General features: G+C 46.0%; 1 protein-coding gene across 2 annotated transcripts; it reads left to right on the plus strand.

The window, feature by feature from the left end:
* Window positions 1-22: 22 nt before the first annotated feature.
* On the plus strand, window positions 23-21,855 carry CMC2 (C-X9-C motif containing 2). 2 transcript variants are annotated; one of them, XM_075281916.1, is made up of 5 exons: window positions 35-62; window positions 3,432-3,478; window positions 5,023-5,093; window positions 19,526-19,597; window positions 21,651-21,855. In XM_075281916.1, the coding sequence occupies exons 2-5, from the start codon at window positions 3,442-3,444 to the stop codon at window positions 21,726-21,728; spliced, it is 258 nt and encodes an 85-aa protein (XP_075138017.1). In that variant the 5' UTR covers window positions 35-62; window positions 3,432-3,441; the 3' UTR covers window positions 21,729-21,855. The 2 variants fall into 2 exon arrangements, with proteins under 2 accessions (XP_075138018.1, XP_075138017.1); XM_075281917.1 differs by lacking the exon at window positions 3,432-3,478 and having other exon boundaries at window positions 23-62; window positions 4,996-5,093.
* Window positions 21,856-22,494: the final 639 nt, after the last annotated feature.

Raw genomic sequence — 22,494 nt, forward strand, 5'->3', positions numbered from 1 at the left:
TGTAAAAAAAAAAAAAAAAAAAAAAGTGGTTCTATGTCTCCCGTACGCACGCCATTGAGCAGGTAGGTTGTGGGAGATACGGATGGTGGTGTCCCTTGTGCTGTGTCACTCATTCCTCTCCTGGCTGTTTGCCTCTAAGTCTCCAGCTCTTGTAGAACTACAAGTAACAGCAAACCCTTCTACCAATAGGCTGCTATTGTGATCAGTGTCAGGCGCCCTATTTCTATTCTGTGCAGTAGATGTGAGGTCATGAACTGTACCCTTGTGCAAGGTCATAGGTTATGACTGAGACCCCTGATATCACTGGTCCTAGGCTGACTGTACCATCACATGAGGCTTCTGTGTGTGACGGGGGTTGGGGCTACGTGCTGCTTATGACATCAACTCCTTTTGCGTGACCTAGGATCACTGGATCACTGCAATTCTTTCACCAATATTAGTGAATGGCATTGTGACCTCTTACCGTGCCATACTTCTAGTTGCAAAAAAAAAAAAAAAAAAGAGCAAAGTTTTTTTGCAGCTAGAAGTTGAGGGTCGTTTTGTGACTTCCTTCACTAACATTAGCGAATGAATGGTGGGGCGACCTAACTATCTATGGTCACGTGAAAGTAGTCATGGCCAAAATCATGTTGTAATCTTAATCTGACCCAGGGCATAGCTATAGGGTCAGACTATACTGCACCTTGAGGGGGACCCAAAAGTGCCCCTGTTTTATTTAGTATATTCTAAATGATACAAGGTAGGTAGGGGACCCATCACACATTATGCACTGGGGCCCAGGAGCTTCAATGTTTGTCTTTAGCCAGACTATCTAGTTTCTTTCTGGGATTACACAGCTGTGCCCAGTTCTTCACATGATGCCATGTTTGTGCCATTAAGGTTTTGCAAACACATTTTCTTTCTACACGTTGAACCTCATGTGGACAAAAAGTGGAACTGTTGTCTATAACAACCAATCAGATTCCAGATCAAAGAAATCGGTGACCATGGCACCAATTTTCTAAGTAAATATATTTGTAAAGATGCTATTAAATGAAATTCTCACCAGATGTTGGTAACCCATCCAATCCACACAGGCAAAGAGATCAAACCATAGTCTTGGTTCACATCTGCATTCGGGCCATTCCGTTCCCATCTCTGCATGAAAATGCAGAAACCACATGGACCCCATTATACTCTATGAGATCCGTAGGTTTCCGAAGGTAACAGCTTTTTTTTTTTTAAAGCGCAGATGTGAATCAAGCCATAGATGTCTAGAAATGACGTTATGTGTAATAATGAGAAATGACACAGGGAAAAAGTAATGAACACGCTTACCGAAATGTATTTAATACTTTGTACAAAAGCCTTTGTTGGTGATGACGGTTTCAAGACGCCTCCTATATGGAGAAACTAGTCGCATCCATTGCTCAGGTGCAGTGGCGTAACTAGGAATGGCGCGGCCCCGTGGCGAACTTTTGACATGGCCCCCCCCTCCAACCGACGCCAAAGACCTCGACCAACCCCCTCCTCCGCACTCTATTATGTCCCTTAGTAAGCCCTGCACACAGTATAATGTCCATTAGTGGCCCCTGCACACAGTATTATCCCCCATAGTGGCCCCTACATAGGTATTATACCCAATAGTGGCCCCTGCATACAGTATTATACCTAATAGTGGCCCCTGCACACAGTATTATGTCCCCATAGTGGCCCCTGCACACAGTATTATGTCCTGGATCGGCAAGTAAATAGGGCCTGTAATGGCCAATTAAAATAAAAAACAAAAAAAACGCAGCGGTAGCAGCTGTCACTGGGCCCCCTAATGGCCCGGGCCCTGTGGCAGCCGCCTCCGCTGCCTCTATGGTAGTTGCACCCCTGCTCAGGTGTGATTTTGGCTTATTCTTTCACACAAAACTCTAAATCCTGAAGATTTGGGGGCTCCTTTTATGGACTCTGAGCTTTAGTTACTGTCATAGTTTTTTTTATATAGATATACAGTGCTGCACAAGGCGCCTTATTTTGCGGGGTCAGGTGTACTGTTTAGTGTTTAGTTGCTTTGATCACTTTTAATTCAAGTTTTTATCAAAGACTAAACAGCGAACAAACTGTGGTTCGGTACTTTTGATTCTCCCCCCCACCATATGGGAATTTTTTTTTTACAAGTTTGTAGACTGGGTATTTTCAGACACAGGGATACCTAAATGTGTATGTGTATCATAGTAATTTTCTACTTTTATTAGAACCCCCCCTGGTGTCTTGAACCCCAGGTGGTCTGATCATGAATGCAATGCATTACAATATACCAACATTTATATGACAGGCTGCATACAGCAGCCTGTTATACAAATGAATACCAGACTACTAGAAGCTTATACTAGGAGCTTTCAGTTGGTTCCCAGCTGTGATAGCAACAGATCACTAGCCCCAGATCTCGTCCTGGATGCCGACAATCCTCCCCAAGATGATGCCTTGGTCAGGCATCGGGGCCTGATCATAGGCATTAGTGCCAGCTCTATACTTTTAAATACCTGAAATGTACCATACTATTACTGCAGATGTGAGGAAGCGGTTAAATACGCTTGCACATGATTTTTGTTCAGCATTAGAGTCTTGCGTGGTAACCGTGCATACAGGCCATGGAGGTTGAGGGCATTACTTATTGCTTTCTTTGAAACAATTGTGTCTGTTGACTCCAGGTTTTTCTGTGGTCCTTTTGATAATTCTTCTCATAATTCTTTTGATTCCTCTGTCTGAAATCTTGCAGGGGTCACCTGGTCATGGTTGGTTTATGGTCAAATCATGTTCTTTCCACTTCCGGGTTATGACCCCAACAGTACTTACTGCAATCTTCAGTAGCTTACAAATTCTTCTGTACCCAATGCCATCAGTATGTTTTGCAACAATAAGGTTGTGAAGGTCTTGAGACAGCTCACTGGTTTTACCCATCATGAGATGTTTCTTGTGTGGCACCTTAGTAATGAGACACCATTTATAGGCCATCCGTTACCTGCAGCCAATATTATTTTTCACCAAGTAGTAGGATTGCTTTCTAGTTACCGATAGGTTTCAGCTGGTGTTGTGGCTTTCAGTTTTTTTTTTATACCTCTTTTTCTTCATGTGTTCAATACTTATTCCCAGTCTCTCTTTTCATTATTACATATAATTTATGGACGTCTATGGTTTGATCTCTTTGCCTGTGTGGATTGCAATAAATCACTTTCTAGATGCTGATACAAGTGCTATTAAGGATATACATTTGAGTGTAGGGAAGGAGAAGGAATCATTATTTTTAATGAAGATATTACAAAGTTTTTTCTCTTCATCTGCACTATTAATTTATGAAAAGTTGTTTTATTATTGGAGGTATGCTTTAAGCCAGTGAACAGTTTATACTATGCATCCTCACTGTATATGAAATATTACATTAATTCATTATTTTTGCCCTCCAGTTGACACAACATGACATCCAGTGATGGCATGTCTTGGGGTGGAGCCGGTATCCTTTAAGTTTTTCAATCTAATGATTTCACCTGCTCTCCTGTCTCCTTTCCCCTACACTTTCTGGTTTCAATGACAAGTTGGTGGTTAGACTTAACCTGTGTAATGGACAATTCAGAACAATAATGTGCTCCTGAAAGTTTTCTTTTGTTTTTCCATCTAGTCACTACACGGCTGCCTTCAGTCAGTGCCAGTCACTTCAATGGCGCCCATTCAATTAGAAGGGAGTCTATCAGGTCCAAAATGCCTTCCAAACTAATAGTAGTGTCCTCTAAGGGCCTTTAGCAGGAGGAGAAACATACCAGTGTGGCCACAAACTAATGAAACAATGCAGAGATAATAATAATTTTATGTATATGCAAATTTGTCTGCAAGTGAGTGGGGGAGGGTCTGAATTATGTACAGAGGGTTACAATTGCTTCTTCTGGAGTCACGCTCCACTGCCACTCCTTAGGCCGTGAATGACATTGTCAGCCTCTGCCTGTGCCAGGACTGTCTATAGGCAAATTGTACCTGCCTGGGTTGAACTTTCAGTTTGATTTGCATATCTATAAAAAGATAAATATCTCTGCATTGCATCATTGGTTTGTGGCCACAAAAGTTTGTTTCTGCTCCTGCACTATTGGTTTAGGATGTATTTGGAACTGGACACATTCCTGTTAAACTTCTGCACCTCCCTACATCTTTGTCTGCTACTTTACCTGGTCTCTTCATTCTGTCAGTGACCTAAAGCAAATTCCCTCTATAATCTGAACCCTTCCATTAGTCCTCTGAAATGTGTTAACCCACACAATTAGATTTCCAAAATCTATAGATTTCAGTGTACCCTAAAATGTATCTTTTTAGCCAGACCTATTGCATTTAATAAACTGACTCCCTCCCCCAACACTCCGTGCATTGTAATCCTCTTTACAGATACTAACTTGGTGACTATGTATATATCTGTCTGTGTGTGCATATATGTATGTATATATCTGTCTGTGTGTGCATATATGTATGTATGTATATATATATATATATATATATATATATATATATATATACATACACACACACACACACACACACACTGCTCAAAAAATAAAGGGAACACTCAAATAACACATTGTTATTAAAACATTATTTTATAATAAATAGACATAAATAAACGTGGTTTCTTTAAGGGAGCGTTCACACTACCGTCAGTGTCCGACAGGTAGTGTCCGCTCCTAGTGTCCGTTCAAAATCTGGCACGGACATTAGCAGCAGACACTAGCTGTGTCCGTGACACCTGTCATACATTTAAATGGCGATCGGGTGCGTTCTTTTGCACTCCGTGCCCTTCCTTCACTGTCCGCATGTAAAGATGTCCGACTTTTCAAGCGGACAGAAAAACCCGCCCCCTAACAAATAGACATAATGGTTCTCACTAATGGTCATTGTGTATGTCTGGATCTTCTACTGGTATTATTATGTCTATGGCTGTCTATGTCAGTTTCATTACATTTTGCTTCCTTCTGTCCTTCAATTACACAGTTGTTCCTTAATGTAAGATGCATCCAGACCTCTCTCCCCATCTGCACACTGAAGAATGCAACGTGATCATTAGTTTGCTGAAGCAATGCCACCTAGATGTAAGTGTGCCTTTAAAAGTAAAGAAGAGTCTAAGGAGAATGAATGGAAGAACAGCAGTGGGCATTAAGCATTAGGGTAACCACTGTTACCTTAATCTATCTGTCTTATACAGAAAATTGCATCAGTAGAGATGAGCGAACACTAAAATGTTCGAGGTTCGAAATTCGATTCGAACAGCCGCTCAATGTTCGTGTGTTCGAACGGGTTTCGAACCCCATTATAGTCTATGGGGAACAGATACTCGTTAAGGGGGAAACCCAGATCCGTGTCTGGAGGGTCACCAAGTCCACTATGACACCCCAGGAAATGATGCCAACACCTCTGGAATGACACTGGGACAGCAGGGGAAGCATGTCTGGGGGCATCTAACACACCAAAGACCCTCTATTACCCCAACATCACAGCCTAACAACTACACACTTTACACACTCAATACCACCTCTCTGACAGTAGGAAAACACCTTGAAACATGTGTATTTGGCACTTGCAGTGAGGAGAGCTTGTCACCAGCAGTGAATTTGGCCCTTGTAGTAAGTTGAGGTTGGCACCAACATTTGTTTTGAAAATCAGGGTGGATTGAGCCTCTAACCAGCAGAGTTTGGGCAAATTCATGGTGGAGGGAGCCTCTAAAAACCCCAGTTTGGACCAATTCATGGTGGAGGGAGCCTCTAACCAGCCCAGTTTGGGCAAATTCATGGTGGAGGGAGCCTCTAAAAAACCCAGTTTGGACCAATTCATGGTGGAGGGAGCCTCTAACCAGCCCAGTTTGGGCAAATTCATGGTGGAGGGAGCCTCTAACCAGCCCAGTTTGGACCAATTAATGGTGGAGGGAGCCTCTAACCAGCCCAGTTTGGACCAATTAATGGTGGAGGGAGCCTCTAACCACCCCAGTTTGGACCAATTCATGGTGGAGGGAGCCTCTAAACAGCCCAGTTTGGGCAAATTCATGGTGGAGGGAGCCTCTAAAAAACCCAGTTTGGACCAATTCATGGTGGAGGGAGCCTCTAACCAGCCCAGTTTGGACCAATTAATGGTGGAGGGAGCCTCTAAACAGCCAAGTTTGGACCAATTCATGGTGGAGGGAGCCTCTAAAAACCCCAGTTTGGACCAATTCATGGTGGAGGGAGCCTCTAACCAGCCCAGTTTGGGCAAATTCATGGTGGAGGGAGCCTCTAAACAGCCCAGTTTGGGCAAATTCATGGTGGAGGGAGCCTCTAACCAGCCCAGTTTGGACCAATTAATGGTGGAGGGAGCCTCTAACCAGCCCAGTTTGGACCAATTAATGGTGGAGGGAGCCTCTAACCAGCCCAGTTTGGACCAATTAATGGTGGAGGGAGCCTCTAACCACCCCAGTTTGGACCAATTCATGGTGGAGGGAGCCTCTAACCAGCCCAGTTTGGACCAATTCATGGTGGAGGGAGCCTCTAAAAAACCCAGTTTGGACCAATTCATGGTGGAGGGAGCCTCTAAACAGCCCAGTTTGGGCAAATTCATGGTGGAGGGAGCCTCTAAACAGCCCAGTTTGGGCAAATTCATGGTGGAGGGAGCCTCTAACCAGCCCAGTTTGGACCAATTAATGGTGGAGGGAGCCTCTAACCAGCCCAGTTTGGACCAATTAATGGTGGAGGGAGCCTCTAACCACCCCAGTTTGGACCAATTCATGGTGGAGGGAGCCTCTAAACAGCCAAGTTTGGACCAATTCATGGTGGAGGGAGCCTCTAAAAACCCCAGTTTGGACCAATTCATGGTGGAGGGAGCCTCTAACCAGCCCAGTTTGGGCAAATTCATGGTGGAGGGAGCCTCTAAACAGCCCAGTTTGGGCAAATTCATGGTGGAGGGAGCCTCTAAAAAACCCAGTTTGGACCAATTCATGGTGGAGGGAGCCTCTAAACAGCCAAGTTTGGACCAATTCATGGTGGAGGGAGCCTCTAAACAGCCAAGTTTGGACCAATTCATGGTGAAGGGAGCCTCTAAAAACCCGTTTGGACCAATTCATGGTGGAGGGAGCCTCTAACCAGCCCAGTTTGGGCAAATTCATGGTGGAGGGAGCCTCTAAACAGCCCAGTTTGGGCAAATTCATGGTGGAGGGAGCCTCTAACCAGCCCAGTTTGGACCAATTAATGGTGGAGGGAGCCTCTAACCAGCCCAGTTTGGACCAATTAATGGTGGAGGGAGCCTCTAACCAGCCCAGTTTGGACCAATTAATGGTGGAGGGAGCCTCTAACCACCCCAGTTTGGACCAATTCATGGTGGAGGGAGCCTCTAACCAGCCCAGTTTGGGCAAATTCATGGTGGAGGGAGCCTCTAACCAGCCCAGTTTGGACCAATTAATGGTGGAGGGAGCCTCTAACCAGCCCAGTTTGGACCAATTAATGGTGGAGGGAGCCTCTAACCACCCCAGTTTGGACCAATTCATGGTGGAGGGAGCCTCTAAACAGCCAAGTTTGGACCAATTCATGGTGGAGGGAGCCTCTAAAAACCCCAGTTTGGACCAATTCATGGTGGAGGGAGCCTCTAACCAGCCCAGTTTGGGCAAATTCATGGTGGAGGGAGCCTCTAAACAGCCCAGTTTGGGCAAATTCATGGTGGAGGGAGCCTCTAACCAGCCCAGTTTGGACCAATTAATGGTGGAGGGAGCCTCTAACCAGCCCAGTTTGGACCAATTAATGGTGGAGGGAGCCTCTAACCACCCCAGTTTGGACCAATTCATGGTGGAGGGAGCCTCTAACCAGCCCAGTTTGGACCAATTCATGGTGGAGGGAGCCTCTAAAAAACCCAGTTTGGACCAATTCATGGTGGAGGGAGCCTCTAAACAGCCCAGTTTGGGCAAATTCATGGTGGAGGGAGCCTCTAAACAGCCCAGTTTGGGCAAATTCATGGTGGAGGGAGCCTCTAACCAGCCCAGTTTGGACCAATTAATGGTGGAGGGAGCCTCTAACCAGCCCAGTTTGGACCAATTAATGGTGGAGGGAGCCTCTAACCACCCCAGTTTGGACCAATTCATGGTGGAGGGAGCCTCTAAACATCCAAGTTTGGACCAATTCATGGTGGAGGGAGCCTCTAAAAACCCCAGTTTGGACCAATTCATGGTGGAGGGAGCCTCTAACCAGCCCAGTTTGGGCAAATTCATGGTGGAGGGAGCCTCTAACCAGCCCAGTTTGGGCAAATTCATGGTGGAGGGAGCCTCTAAACAGCCCAGTTTGGGCAAATTCATGGTGGAGGGAGCCTCTAACCAGCCCAGTTTGGACCAATTAATGGTGGAGGGAGCCTCTAACCAGCCCAGTTTGGACCAATTAATGGTGGAGGGAGCCTCTAACCACCCCAGTTTGGACCAATTCATGGTGGAGGGAGCCTCTAAACAGCCAAGTTTGGACCAATTCATGGTGGAGGGAGCCTCTAAAAACCCCAGTTTGGACCAATTCATGGTGGAGGGAGCCTCTAACCAGCCCAGTTTGGGCAAATTCATGGTGGAGGGAGCCTCTAAACAGCCCAGTTTGGGCAAATTCATGGTGGAGGGAGCCTCTAAAAAACCCAGTTTGGACCAATTCATGGTGGAGGGAGCCTCTAAACAGCCAAGTTTGGACCAATTCATGGTGGAGGGAGCCTCTAAACAGCCAAGTTTGGACCAATTCATGGTGAAGGGAGCCTCTAAAAACCCGTTTGGACCAATTCATGGTGGAGGGAGCCTCTAACCAGCCCAGTTTGGACCAATTAATGGTGGAGGGAGCCTCTAACCACCCCAGTTTGGACCAATTCATGGTGGAGGGAGCCTCTAACCAGCCCAGTTTGGGCAAATTCATGGTGGAGGGAGCCTCTAAACAGCCCAGTTTGGGCAAATTCATGGTGGAGGGAGCCTCTAACCAGCCCAGTTTGGACCAATTAATGGTGGAGGGAGCCTCTAACCAGCCCAGTTTGGACCAATTAATGGTGGAGGGAGCCTCTAACCACCCCAGTTTGGACCAATTCATGGTGGAGGGAGCCTCTAACCAGCCCAGTTTGGACCAATTCATGGTGGAGGGAGCCTCTAAAAAACCCAGTTTGGACCAATTCATGGTGGAGGGAGCCTCTAAACAGCCCAGTTTGGGCAAATTCATGGTGGAGGGAGCCTCTAAACAGCCCAGTTTGGGCAAATTCATGGTGGAGGGAGCCTCTAACCAGCCCAGTTTGGACCAATTAATGGTGGAGGGAGCCTCTAACCAGCCCAGTTTGGACCAATTAATGGTGGAGGGAGCCTCTAACCACCCCAGTTTGGACCAATTCATGGTGGAGGGAGCCTCTAAACAGCCAAGTTTGGACCAATTCATGGTGGAGGGAGCCTCTAAAAACCCCAGTTTGGACCAATTCATGGTGGAGGGAGCCTCTAACCAGCCCAGTTTGGGCAAATTCATGGTGGAGGGAGCCTCTAACCAGCCCAGTTTGGGCAAATTCATGGTGGAGGGAGCCTCTAACCAGCCCAGTTTGGACCAATTAATGGTGGAGGGAGCCTCTAACCAGCCCAGTTTGGACCAATTAATGGTGGAGGGAGCCTCTAACCACCCCAGTTTGGACCAATTCATGGTGGAGGGAGCCTCTAACCAGCCCAGTTTGGACCAATTCATGGTGGAGGGAGCCTCTAAAAAACCCAGTTTGGACCAATTCATGGTGGAGGGAGCCTCTAAACAGCCCAGTTTGGGCAAATTCATGGTGGAAGGAGCCTCTAAACAGCCCAGTTTGGGCAAATTCATGGTGGAGGGAGCCTCTAACCAGCCCAGTTTGGACCAATTAATGGTGGAGGGAGCCTCTAACCAGCCCAGTTTGGACCAATTAATGGTGGAGGGAGCCTCTAACCACCCCAGTTTGGACCAATTCATGGTGGAGGGAGCCTCTAAACAGCCAAGTTTGGACCAATTCATGGTGGAGGGAGCCTCTAAAAACCCCAGTTTGGACCAATTCATGGTGGAGGGAGCCTCTAACCAGCCCAGTTTGGGCAAATTCATGGTGGAGGGAGCCTCTAACCAGCCCAGTTTGGGCAAATTCATGGTGGAGGGAGCCTCTAAACAGCCCAGTTTGGACAAATTCATGGTGGAGGGAGCCTCTAACCAGCCCAGTTTGGACCAATTAATGGTGGAGGGAGCCTCTAACCAGCCCAGTTTGGACCAATTAATGGTGGAGGGAGCCTCTAACCAGCCCAGTTTGGACCAATTAATGGTGGAGGGAGCCTCTAACCACCCCAGTTTGGACCAATTCATGGTGGAGGGAGCCTCTAACCAGCCCAGTTTGGGCAAATTCATGGTGGAGGGAGCCTCTAACCAGCCCAGTTTGGACCAATTAATGGTGGAGGGAGCCTCTAACCACCTCAGTTTGGACCAATTCATGGTGGAGGGAGCCTCTAAACAGCCAAGTTTGGACCAATTCATGGTGAAGGGAGCCTCTAAAAACCCGTTTGGACCAATTCATGGTGGAGGGAGCCTCTAACCAGCCCAGTTTGGGCAAATTCATGGTGGAGGGAGCCTCTAAACAGCCCAGTTTGGGCAAATTCATGGTGGAGGGAGCCTCTAAAAAACCCAGTTTGGACCAATTCATGGTGGAGGGAGCCTCTAAACAGCCAAGTTTGGACCAATTCATGGTGGAGGGAGCCTCTAAACAGCCAAGTTTGGACCAATTCATGGTGAAGGGAGCCTCTAAAAACCCGTTTGGACCAATTCATGGTGGAGGGAGCCTCTAACCAGCCCAGTTTGGGCAAATTCATGGTGGAGGGAGCCTCTAAACAGCCCAGTTTGGGCAAATTCATGGTGGAGGGAGCCTCTAACCAGCCCAGTTTGGACCAATTAATGGTGGAGGGAGCCTCTAAAAAACCCAGTTTGGACCAATTCATGGTGGAGGGAGCCTCTAACCAGCCCAGTTTGGGCAAATTCATGGTGGAGGGAGCCTCTAAACAGCCCAGTTTGGGCAAATTCATGGTGGAGGGAGCCTCTAACCAGCCCAGTTTGGACCAATTAATGGTGGAGGGAGCCTCTAAAAAACCCAGTTTGGACCAATTCATGGTGGAGGGAGCCTCTAAACAGCCCAGTTTGGGCAAATTCATGGTGGAGGGAGCCTCTAAACAGCCCAGTTTGGACCAATTCATGGTGGAGGGAGCCTCTAAACAGCCCAGTTTGGGCAAATTCATGGTGGAAGGAGCCTCTAACCAGCAGAGTTGTGGGAAAGCAGGGTGGAGGGAGCCTCTAACCAGCAGAGTTGGTGGAAATCAGGGTGGAGGGAGCCTCTAACCAGCAGAGTTGGGGGAAATCATGTTGGAGGGAGCCTAGTATTAGCAGAATTGTGCAACGCTTATGGTGGATGAGTATGAGGATGCGGAGGAATTGGAGAGGTTGAGTACAGACATGGAGTTTCATGTTGGGGTGCTTTACACAGGTGGGCACAAAAATGACGGCTCTACCCAGTGGTGGTTCATTTTTATCAAAGTGAGCCGGTCGGCACTCTCAGCTGACAGACGGGTGCGCTTGTCAGTGATGATGCCACCGGCTGCACTGAACACCCTCTCAGATAGGACGCTGGCGGCAGGACAGGACAGCACCTCCAAGGCATATAGGGCAAGTTCAAGCCACAGGTCCAACTTCGACACCCAATACGTGTAGGGCGCAGAGGGGTCGGAGAGGACAGGGCTGTGGTCGGAAAGGTATTCCCGCAACATGCGCCTATACTTCTCACGCCTGGTGACACTAGGACCCTCCGTGGCGGCACTTTGGCGAGGGGGTGCCATCAAGGTGTCCCAGACCTTAGACAGTGTGCCCCTCGTTTGTGTGGACCGGTGAGAACTTGGTTGCCTACTGGAGGAACTGCCCTCCCTGCCGCCAACGTCACATGCTGGAAACATCTCCATCATATTCTGCACCAATTGCCTGTGGCAAGCATTGATGCGATTGGCCCTCCCCTCTACCGGAATAAAAGACGAGATGTTGTTTTTATACCGGGGGTCAAGGATAGCAAAGATCCAGTACTGGTTGTCCTCCATGATTTTGACAATACGCTTGTCGGTTGTAAAGCACCCCAACATGAACTCAGCCATGTCTGCCACAGTGTTAGTTGGCATGACTCCTCTGGCCCCACCGGAAAGTTCAATCTCCATTTCCTCCTCATCCTCCATGTCTACCCATCCGCGCTGCAACAATGGGACGATTCGAAGTTGCCCGGAAGCCTCCTGTATCACCATCACATCATCGGACAACTCTTCTTCCTCCTCCTCCTCCTCCTCCTCCTCCTCCATTAAACGCAGTGAAGCGGACAGATGTGTGGACCTACTCTCCAGCTGTGACGGATCGGATGCTATCCCTAACTCCTCTGTGTGATCTGAGTTATCCCTGATGTCAATCAGGGATTCTCTCAGAACACACAAGAGCGGGATTGTAAGGCTCACCATCGCATCCTCAGAGCTCACCCTCCTTGTGGACTCCTCAAAGACCCGTAGGATGTCACAAAGGTCTCTCATCCATGGCCACTCATGGATGTGAAACTGAGGCAGCTGACTTTGTGGCACCCTAGGGTTTTGTAGCTGGTATTCCATCAAAGGTCTCTGCTGCTCAACCACTCTATTCAACATCTGAAACGTTGAGTTCCAGCGTGTGGGGACGTCGCACAAAAGCCGGTGTTGTGGCACATGCAGGCGTTGCTGGAGAGATTTTAAGCTAGCAGCGGCTACTGTCGACTTGCGAAAGTGGGCGCACATGCGCCGCACTTTCACCAGTAGCTCTGGAACATTGGGGTAGCTCTTTAGGAAACGTTGCACCACTAGGTTGAAGACGTGGGCCAGGCATGGAACATGTTGGAGTCCGGCAAGCTCCAGAGCTGCTACCAGGTTCCGGCCGTTATCACAAACGACCATGCCTGGGCCCAGGTGCAGCGGCTCAAACCATATTGCCGTCTCATCGAGGAGGGCATCCCTCACCTCGGAGGCAGTGTGCTGTCTGTCCCCCAAGCTGATCAGCTTCAGCACAGCCTGCTGACGTCTACCAACGCCAGTGCTGCAACGTTTCCAACTCGTAGCTGGGGTCAATCTAACAGCGGAGGAGGAGGCGGTGGCGGAGGAGGAGGCGGTGGCGGAGGAGGAGGCGGTAGAGGAGGAGGAGGAGGGGGGTGTTCTTCTCGTGTCCCTGCCAGGAATGTTAGGCGGGGAGACGAGGTACACCGGGCCAGTTTGGGAAGCAGTCCCAGCCTCAACTACATTCACCCAGTGTGCCGTCAGTGAAATGTAGCGTCCCTGTCCGCATGCACTTGTCCACGCGTCGGTGGTCAAGTGGACCTTTGTGCAAAGCGCGGAACTAAGGGCCCGCCTGATGTTGAGTGACACGTGCTGGTGCAAGGCGGGGACGGCACACCGGGAGAAGTAGTGACGGCTAGGGACGGCATAGCGAGGTGCCGCAGTTGCCATCAGGTCCAGGAAGGCGGGAGTTTCAACAAGCCGGAACGCCAACATCTCCTGGGCCAGCAGTTTAGCGATGTTGGCGTTCAAGGCTTGCGCGTGTGGGTGGTTAGCAGTGTATTTCTGCCGCCGCTCCAATGTCTGAGAGATGGTGGGTTGTTGTAAAGAAACGCCTGATGGTGCCTTTGATGGTGCAGGAGAAGGAGATAAGACAGGACCAGGGGAGGATGAGGTAGAAGTCAACAAAGTGGCGGAGGCAGATGAAGTGGTGTCCTGGCTCGTCCTCTGGAGTGCATCGCCAGCACAGTCAGCAGTGGCAGTGGCAGAGGCAGAGGCAGTGGCAGAGGCAGTGGCAGTGGCGTGAACGGCAGGCGGCCTTTGTCCTGCCGTTGCTGCCTGCCACTGATTCCAGTGCTTGGATTCCAAATGACGGCGCATTGAAGTGGTGGACAGGTTGCTCTTCTCAGAGCCCCTAATCAATTTCGAGAGGCAAATTGTGCAGACAACACTATATCTGTCCTCGGCGCATTCCTTGAAAAAACTCCACACCTTCGAGAAACGTGCCCTCGAGGTGGGAGTTTTTCGGGGCTGGGTACGAACTGGAACATCTTGGGAGATTCCGGGTGTGGCCTGGCTTCGCCTAAGCTGCTGACCTCTGCCTCTGCCTCTAGCTACCCTTTTTGGTGCTGCACCTGCCTCAACATCCACACTACTTTCCCCGCTTGACATCCCCCCTGTCCAGGTCGGGTCAGTGTCCTCATCATCCACCACTTCCTCTTCCAACTCCTGTCTCATCTCCTCCTCCCGCACAATGCGCCGGTCAACTGGATGCCCTGACGGCAACTGCGTCACATCATCGTCGATGAGGGTGGGTTGCTGGTCATCCACCACCAAATCGAACGGAGATGGAGGAGACTCTAGTGTTTGAGCATCTGGACACAGATGCTCCTCTGTTAGGTTCGTGGAATCGTGACGTGGAGAGGCAGGTTGAGGGACAATGAAAGGAGCGGAGAACAGCTCTGGGGAGCAGGGACAGTTTGGGTTATTGTTCTGTAAAGCTTCGGAATTTTGGGAGGAAGGAAGACAAGACTGTTGGGTAATAGGAGGAGAGGAGGCAGAGTCTGACTGGCTGCTGGACAATGTGCTGTAAGCGTTCTCTGACAGCCATTGCAAGACCTGTTCCTGGTTCTCGGGCCTACTAAGGTTTGTACCCTGCAGTTTAGTTAATGTGGCAAGCAACCCTGGCACTGTGGAGTGGCGCAATGCTTGCTGCCCCACAGGAGTAGGCACGGGACGCCCTGTGGCTTCACTGCTACCTTGCTCCCCAGAACCATTCCCCCGACCTCGCCCACGGCCTCGTCCACGTCCCTTTCCGGGAGCCTTGCGCATTTTGAATTCCTAGTTAGAAATTGGCACTGTATACCAGTAGTAAAAATTGTGGGTGCACGTAACCCCAATATATTCTTTGAATTCCCAGTCAGACACTGGCACTATATGGCAGTAGCAAGAAATGAGGGTATTTGTATTCCCAATATACTCTTTGAATTCCCAGTCAGACAATGGCACTGTATACCAGTAGTAAAAATTGTGGGTGCACGTAACCCCAATATATTCTTTGAATTACCAGTCAGAAACTGGCACTATATGGCAGTAGCAAGAAATGAGGGTATTTATAACCCCAATATATTCTTTGAATTCCCAGTCAGACAATGGCACTGTATACCAGTAGTAAAAATTGTGGGTGCACGTAACCCCAATATATTCTTTGAATTACCAGTCAGAAACTGGCACTATATGGCAGTAGCAAGAAATGAGGGTATTTGTATTCCCAATATACTCTTTGAATTCCCAGTCAGACAATGGCACTGTATACCAGTAGTAAAAATTGTGGGTGCACGTAACCCCAATATATTCTTTGAATTACCAGTCAGAAACTGGCACTATATGGCAGTAGCAAGAAATGAGGGTATTTATAACCCCAATATATTCTTTGAATTCCCAGTCAGACAATGGCACTGTATACCAGTAGTAAAAATTGTGGGTGCACGTAACCCCAATATATTCTTTGAATTACCAGTCAGAAACTGGCACTATATGGCAGTAGCAAGAAATGAGGGTATTTGTATTCCCAATATACTCTTTGAATTCCCAGTCAGACAATGGCACTGTATACCAGTAGTAAAAATTGTGGGTGCACGTAACCCCAATATATTCTTTGAATTACCAGTCAGAAACTGGCACTATATGGCAGTAGCAAGAAATGAGGGTATTTGTATTCCCAATATACTCTTTGAATTCCCAGTCAGACAATGGCACTGTATACCAGTAGTAAAAATTGTGGGTGCACGTAACCCCAATATATTCTTTGAATTACCAGTCAGAAACTGGCACTATATGGCAGTAGCAAGAAATGAGGGTATTTGTATTCCCAATATACTCTTTGAATTCCCAGTCAGACAATGGCACTGTATACCAGTAGTAAAAATTGTGGGTGCACGTAACCCCAATATATTCTTTGAATTACCAGTCAGAAACTGGCACTATATGGCAGTAGCAAGAAATGAGGGTATTTGTATTCCCAATATACTCTTTGAATTCCCAGTCAGACAATGGCACTGTATACCAGTAGTAAAAATTGTGGGTGCACGTAACCCCAATATATTCTTTGAATTACCAGTCAGAAACTGGCACTATATGGCAGTAGCAAGAAATGAGGGTATTTATAACCCCAATATATTCTTTGAATTCCCAGTCAGACAATGGCACTGTATACCAGTAGTAAAAATTGTGGGTGCACGTAACCCCAATATATTCTTTGAATTCCCAGTCAGAAACTGGCACTATATGGCAGTAGCAAGAAATGAGGGTATTTGTATTCCCAATATACTCTTTGAATTCCCAGTCAGACAATGGCACTGTATACCAGTAGTAAAAATTGTGGGTGCACGTAACCCCAATATATTCTTTGAATTACCAGTCAGAAACGGGCACTATATGGCAGTAGCAAGAAATGAGGGTATTTGTATTCCCAATATACTCTTTGAATTCCCAGTCAGACAATGGCACTGTATACCAGTAGTAAAAATTGTGGGTGCACGTAACCCCAATATATTCTTTGAATTCCCAGTCAGACACTGGCACTATATGGCAGTAGCAAGAAATGAGGGTATTTGTATTCCCAATATATTCTTTGAATTCCCAGTCAGACAATGGCACTGTATACCAGTAGTAAAAATTGTGGGTGCACGTAACCCCAATATATTCTTTGAATTACCAGTCAGACACTGGCACTATATGGCAGTAGCAAGAAATGAGGGTATTTGTATTCCCAATATATTCTTTGAATTCCCAGTCAGACAATGGCACTGTATACCAGTAGTAAAAATTGTGGGTGCACGTAACCCCAATATATTCTTTGAATTCCCAGTCAGACACTGGCACTATATGGCAGTAGCAAGAAATGAGGGTATTTGTATTCCCAATATATTCTTTGAATTCCCAGTCAGACAATGGCACTGTATACCAGTAGTAAAAATTGTGGGTGCACGTAACCCCAATATATTCTTTGAATTACCAGTCAGAAACTGGCACTATATGGCAGTAGCAAGAAATGAGGGTATTTATAACCCCAATATATTCTTTGAATTCCCAGTCAGACAATGGCACTGTATACCAGTAGTAAAAATTGTGGGTGCACGTAACCCCAATATATTCTTTGAATTCCCAGTCAGAAACTGGCACTATATGGCAGTAGCAAGAAATGAGGGTATTTGTATTCCCAATATACTCTTTGAATTCCCAGTCAGACAATGGCACTGTATACCAGTAGTAAAAATTGTGGGTGCACGTAACCCCAATATATTCTTTGAATTACCAGTCAGAAACTGGCACTATATGGCAGTAGCAAGAAATGAGGGTATTTGTATTCCCAATATACTCTTTGAATTCCCAGTCAGACAATGGCACTGTATACCAGTAGTAAAAATTGTGGGTGCACGTAACCCCAATATATTCTTTGAATTCCCAGTCAGACACTGGCACTATATGGCAGTAGCAAGAAATGAGGGTATTTGTATTCCCAATATATTCTTTGAATTCCCAGTCAGACAATGGCACTGTATACCAGTAGTAAAAATTGTGGGTGCACGTAACCCCAATATATTCTTTGAATTACCAGTCAGAAACTGGCACTATATGGCAGTAGCAAGAAATGAGGGTATTTGTATTCCCAATATACTCTTTGAATTCCCAGTCAGACAATGGCACTGTATACCAGTAGTAAAAATTGTGGGTGCACGTAACCCCAATATATTCTTTGAATTACCAGTCAGAAACTGGCACTATATGGCAGTAGCAAGAAATGAGGGTATTTATAACCCCAATATATTCTTTGAATTCCCAGTCAGACAATGGCACTGTATACCAGTAGTAAAAATTGTGGGTGCACGTAACCCCAATATATTCTTTGAATTCCCAGTCAGACACTGGCACTATATGGCAGTAGCAAGAAATGAGGGTATTTGTATTCCCAATATATTCTTTGAATTCCCAGTCAGACAATGGCACTGTATACCAGTAGTAAAAATTGTGGGTGCACGTAACCCCAATATATTCTTTGAATTACCAGTCAGACACTGGCACTATATGGCAGTAGCAAGAAATGAGGGTATTTGTATTCCCAATATATTCTTTGAATTCCCAGTCAGACAATGGCACTGTATACCAGTAGTAAAAATTGTGGGTGCACGTAACCCCAATATATTCTTTGAATTCCCAGTCAGACACTGGCACTATATGGCAGTAGCAAGAAATGAGGGTATTTGTATTCCCAATATATTCTTTGAATTCCCAGTCAGACAATGGCACTGTATACCAGTAGTAAAAATTGTGGGTGTATATAGCCCCAATTCTATTGCTAGGGGACTTGCAGGGTATTTCTGGGGTGAAGGTGGGGGGGCACACCGTTGGAACGGGTATCGGGGTATATATCGGGTATACGGGAATACACTGACAGTGTATTCCATTCAGGATCCTGGGAAAGCTGGGTTGCGGCGATTGAGCCCGTCAGTGCCACGTTACACTGACAAGCTTCTCCCTGGAATTTAGCTCTTACAAGAGCTGTTGGTTGTCTTCTCCTTCCTATCCTAGCCTGTCCCTGCCTACCCAGAATCTAAGCCCTAGCTAACTGGACGGAAACCTCCGTCCTCGGTGAATTGCAAGCTCAGAATGACGCGAACCTGGGCGGCGCTGTTCTTTTAAATTAGAGGTCACATGTTTTCGGCAGCCAATGGGTTTTGCCTACTTTTTTCAACGTCACCGGTGTCGTAGTTCCTGTCCCACCTACCCTGCGCTGTTATTGGAGCAAAAAAGGCGCCAGGGAAGGTGGGAGGGGAATCGAGTAATGGCGCACTTTACCACGCGGTGTTCGATTCGATTCGAACATGCCGAACAGCCTAATATCCGATCGAACATGAGTTCGATAGAACACTGTTCGCTCATCTCTATGCATCAGTAGTCCAGGCCTAGAAGTGAAAACAGTGTGGATATTTATTCCACTATATCAGGGTGGGGTGTGTGTGTCTTAATTCCACTATTGGTGTGAGATGTGCCTGAATTAAGAAGTTCCATCCTCCTTAATAATTCTGAGTGCACCAGAATTGAAACGTATGGGAGTTATGTTATGATGCAGGGAACTCCTGAACGACCGTTGCACGATTTTCCTGAAATCTCAGCTTTATGTCAGTTCGGTACAGTAATGCTTCGGCCGTTCACTGCATCATAACATGGGTGTATGAATTGCCCCTTAGCAAATTTAAGTACTCATGCTCACAACATAAATTTCCAGGAGGAACAACAGAGAAACAACACATCACAGCATAACGAAATTATAATCCGGATTTGTTACTTTATGGAAAATACATTTATGTACTAAAACCGCCTGGTTATTCTTCCTAGTCCTTATTTTATTATATTACCACCATGAATGTCTTTCTGTAAAATGAAGAGCGTAAAATGTTTCTTTTATCATTTCAGAACAAATTTATGAAATACCTTGGACAATGCAATGATATTGACCGTGAGATGAGAAAGTGCCTAAGGAAAGAGGTGAGATTGTTTTTTGAAGCTTAAATGTCCTTCCGCTTGATAACTGTGTACTTTCTGTAGTAACCATAAAACGTAAGGAAACGGTAGGGAATATTGTTTCTTCGTATACTGAGAAAGAAGTCCAGCAATGAGACTGAGGCCTGTGTTGGAAAAGTGTTTCATGCTGCCATTTACAACAGCTTAGTTTAAGTGGACTTGTAGAATTTCATCAATTTCCTTTAGTTGAAAGGGGTCTTCTACTACCTCCCCCCCAACCATTATTGTATCACTGGGAGTTTAACTGATAAATTGCCAATGCCTTTTTTACGTCCCAATTACTTCGACATTAGAACGTAGAAAGACGTAAACTGATACAGCGCCAGCGAGTGAGAACAGAGATACCGCCAATCTGGTGGCTTTAACCCCATAGATGCCAAGGTCAAAAGTGTTTTTAAAAATTATTAATGTGAAATAAAAAAAATAAAATGTTCATTATAGCCCTTCATAAATTCCTTGAGGGATGTAGTTTCTGAAATGGGGTTACTTTTGGTGGATTTTTATTCCACTGGAACATAAGGGCTCTGCAACTGAAAACTAATCCATAAAAATCTGCTTTTCAAAAGCCCGGTAGTGCTCCTTCCCCTTGCTGTGTTGCTGTGTGCCCACAGCAGTTTACATCCATTTATTGAAAGTATTATTGAAAAAAAAATGAAATGTCTAAATTTCACCCCCATATTGTTTTAATTCCCCTGAAAATGCTTAAAGGGTTTCTACCACTAAAGCAACATTTTTTCTAATTACCACGTCGGAATAGCCTTAAGAAAGGCTATTCGTCTCTTACCTTTAGACGTGGTCTCCGTGGCGCTGTTCCTTAGAAATACCGGTTTTAACCGGTATACAAATGAGTTCTCCGCAGCAATGAGGACGGGCCCCAGCGCTCAAACGGGAGCGTCCCCACTGCTGTCTCCAGCGCCACCTCCATCTTCAGCTGCAACCCCGCCTCTTCTGTCTTCCGTCTCGGTCCAACTTCTGACGCCTGTGCAGTACGCTCCTGTATCGAACTGCAAGAGCGGCCTCCCAAAAATGGCCGCTCTTGCTCTTGTATTTCAATACAGGAGCATACTGCGCAGGCGTCGGAAGTTGGACCAACAGAAGAAGACAGAAGAGGCGGGGTTGCAGCTGAAGATGGAGGCGGCGCTGGAGTGAGCTCTTGGGCAGCAGTGGGGACGCTCGCCGTTTGAGTGCTGGGGCCCGTCCTCATTGCTGCGGAGAACTCAGCATACCGGTAAAAACCGGTATTTCTAAGGAATGGCGCAGCAGAGACCACGTCTAAAGGTAAGAGATGAATAACCTTTCTAAAGGCTATTCCGACGTCTAAAGCAGAAAAAAACAGTGTTTTAGTGGTAGAATCCCTTTAAAGGTTAAACAAACTTCAAATTAGCATTTTGAATTGTTTGAGGGGTTCAGCTGAAATGGGGTTATTTATGGGGGTTTCTAATATACAGATTTTTAAAATGCCCTTCAGAAGTGGTCCCTAAAAAATATTTTGGGAAATTTTCATGTAAATTTGAAAAATCACTGTTATACTTGTAAGCCTTCTAACATCCAAAATTCAAGGACAATTAAAAGATGACGTGAATGTAAAACAGAGATATGGCAGACAATATTTATTAATGTAGTTGGGTGATATGACTATCTGTCTGAACAGCAGAACATTTCACATTATGGAAATTGCAAATGTTCCAAATTTCAAACAAATTTCCTATTATTTCTTAAATGAAACCAAAAAATATCAACCAAAGTTTACCAATAAGATGACGTACAATGTGTCCCGAAAGTTACTTTGGTTATATTACCCATCTCATGGGTAAGTTGAGGTGTCCCAATAGCTAACACATACGATGTTACCTGTCTGTTTTGAAAAATGAGGCCGTGCTTGTAAGTTGTTTTTAGGCCACGTCATTGTGGGGTTAAAGAGGCTGAATTGCAGGATCGGACCCAATAGGGACTTTATTGTTCATTATCACTACCACACTTGTTTAACTACCATATTATTTTATTTTTTGTCTTTCAGTATGAGGACAAGAGAGCTGAAAGCCGTGCGAGATCAGAAAGGTTTAAAGAGAAACTAATAGAAGCCAATAAAGCTTGAAATTGAGAGATGCCCCCCCCACACTTGGCAAAAAAACAGGGAACTGTTACTCTCCTAAAACCTTTCCAAGAATGCTTTGTATTTATTGAACTGCCAAAATAAAACCAGCCTTCTTGTTTTTTTTCCAGAGAGTTGTTACATTTTTCTATAATATTGCCTATTAAAAAAAAAAAAATAGAATTCTGGTATAATTTGTGCCGAAAACCAGAATGACTTTTACAAGTAATGCTAGCTTCACACTACCATTATTTAATGCCCATTGCTCTCATCCATCACAGGATGAGAGCAATGGACATTAAATGACATAAGCAGATAGAGCCCCTTACGACGGGTGTCCTTCTGCATTCACTGCAATGTAAAAAGCATGACTGAAGGTTTCTTCCGTCATGTTATTTACTTTTCTGATCAAAGAAAAAAATCCTGCACGGAGACAGTAGACTCCTTTTTATTGCATCTATTGCCATGAGCTGGTCCTTGGAATCCAAAGAGGTGAATCCCACTACTTGCTTGTTCTGTATGGTAGTGAACACAAGTTAATGCACTCATGGTTATGTCCATTGGCAACCTATCAAGACTAAAGACGGTTTCCATTAACATGGGTAGAGAATATCTTTAACATCTTCCCAACATCTGCTGTACTATTACAGCAAATATCAAGTATTTAAATTTTAATTTTTTTTATTTTAAATTCACATTATTTATCCTGTACAACCCGTCTAAGATTGTGAGGTCTATGATGCCCTAGCCACACTTTACCCCCAGAAGC

This window comes from Leptodactylus fuscus, chromosome 7, assembly GCF_031893055.1.
Source record: "Leptodactylus fuscus isolate aLepFus1 chromosome 7, aLepFus1.hap2, whole genome shotgun sequence".
In the NCBI taxonomy this organism is placed as follows: domain Eukaryota; kingdom Metazoa; phylum Chordata; class Amphibia; order Anura; family Leptodactylidae; genus Leptodactylus; species Leptodactylus fuscus.

Bases quoted from the DNA above. Each gene is read 5' to 3' on its own strand.
- CMC2 (XM_075281916.1), top strand. From the start codon at position 3,442: ATGACATCCAGTGATGGCATGTCTTGGGGTGGAGCCG. The intron at 3,479-5,022 runs GTATCCTTTAAG...AGATGCATCCAG, and splicing joins CATGTCTTGGGGTGGAGCCG to ACCTCTCTCCCCATCTGCAC. The intron at 5,094-19,525 runs GTAAGTGTGCCT...TTATCATTTCAG, and splicing joins TGAAGCAATGCCACCTAGAT to AACAAATTTATGAAATACCT.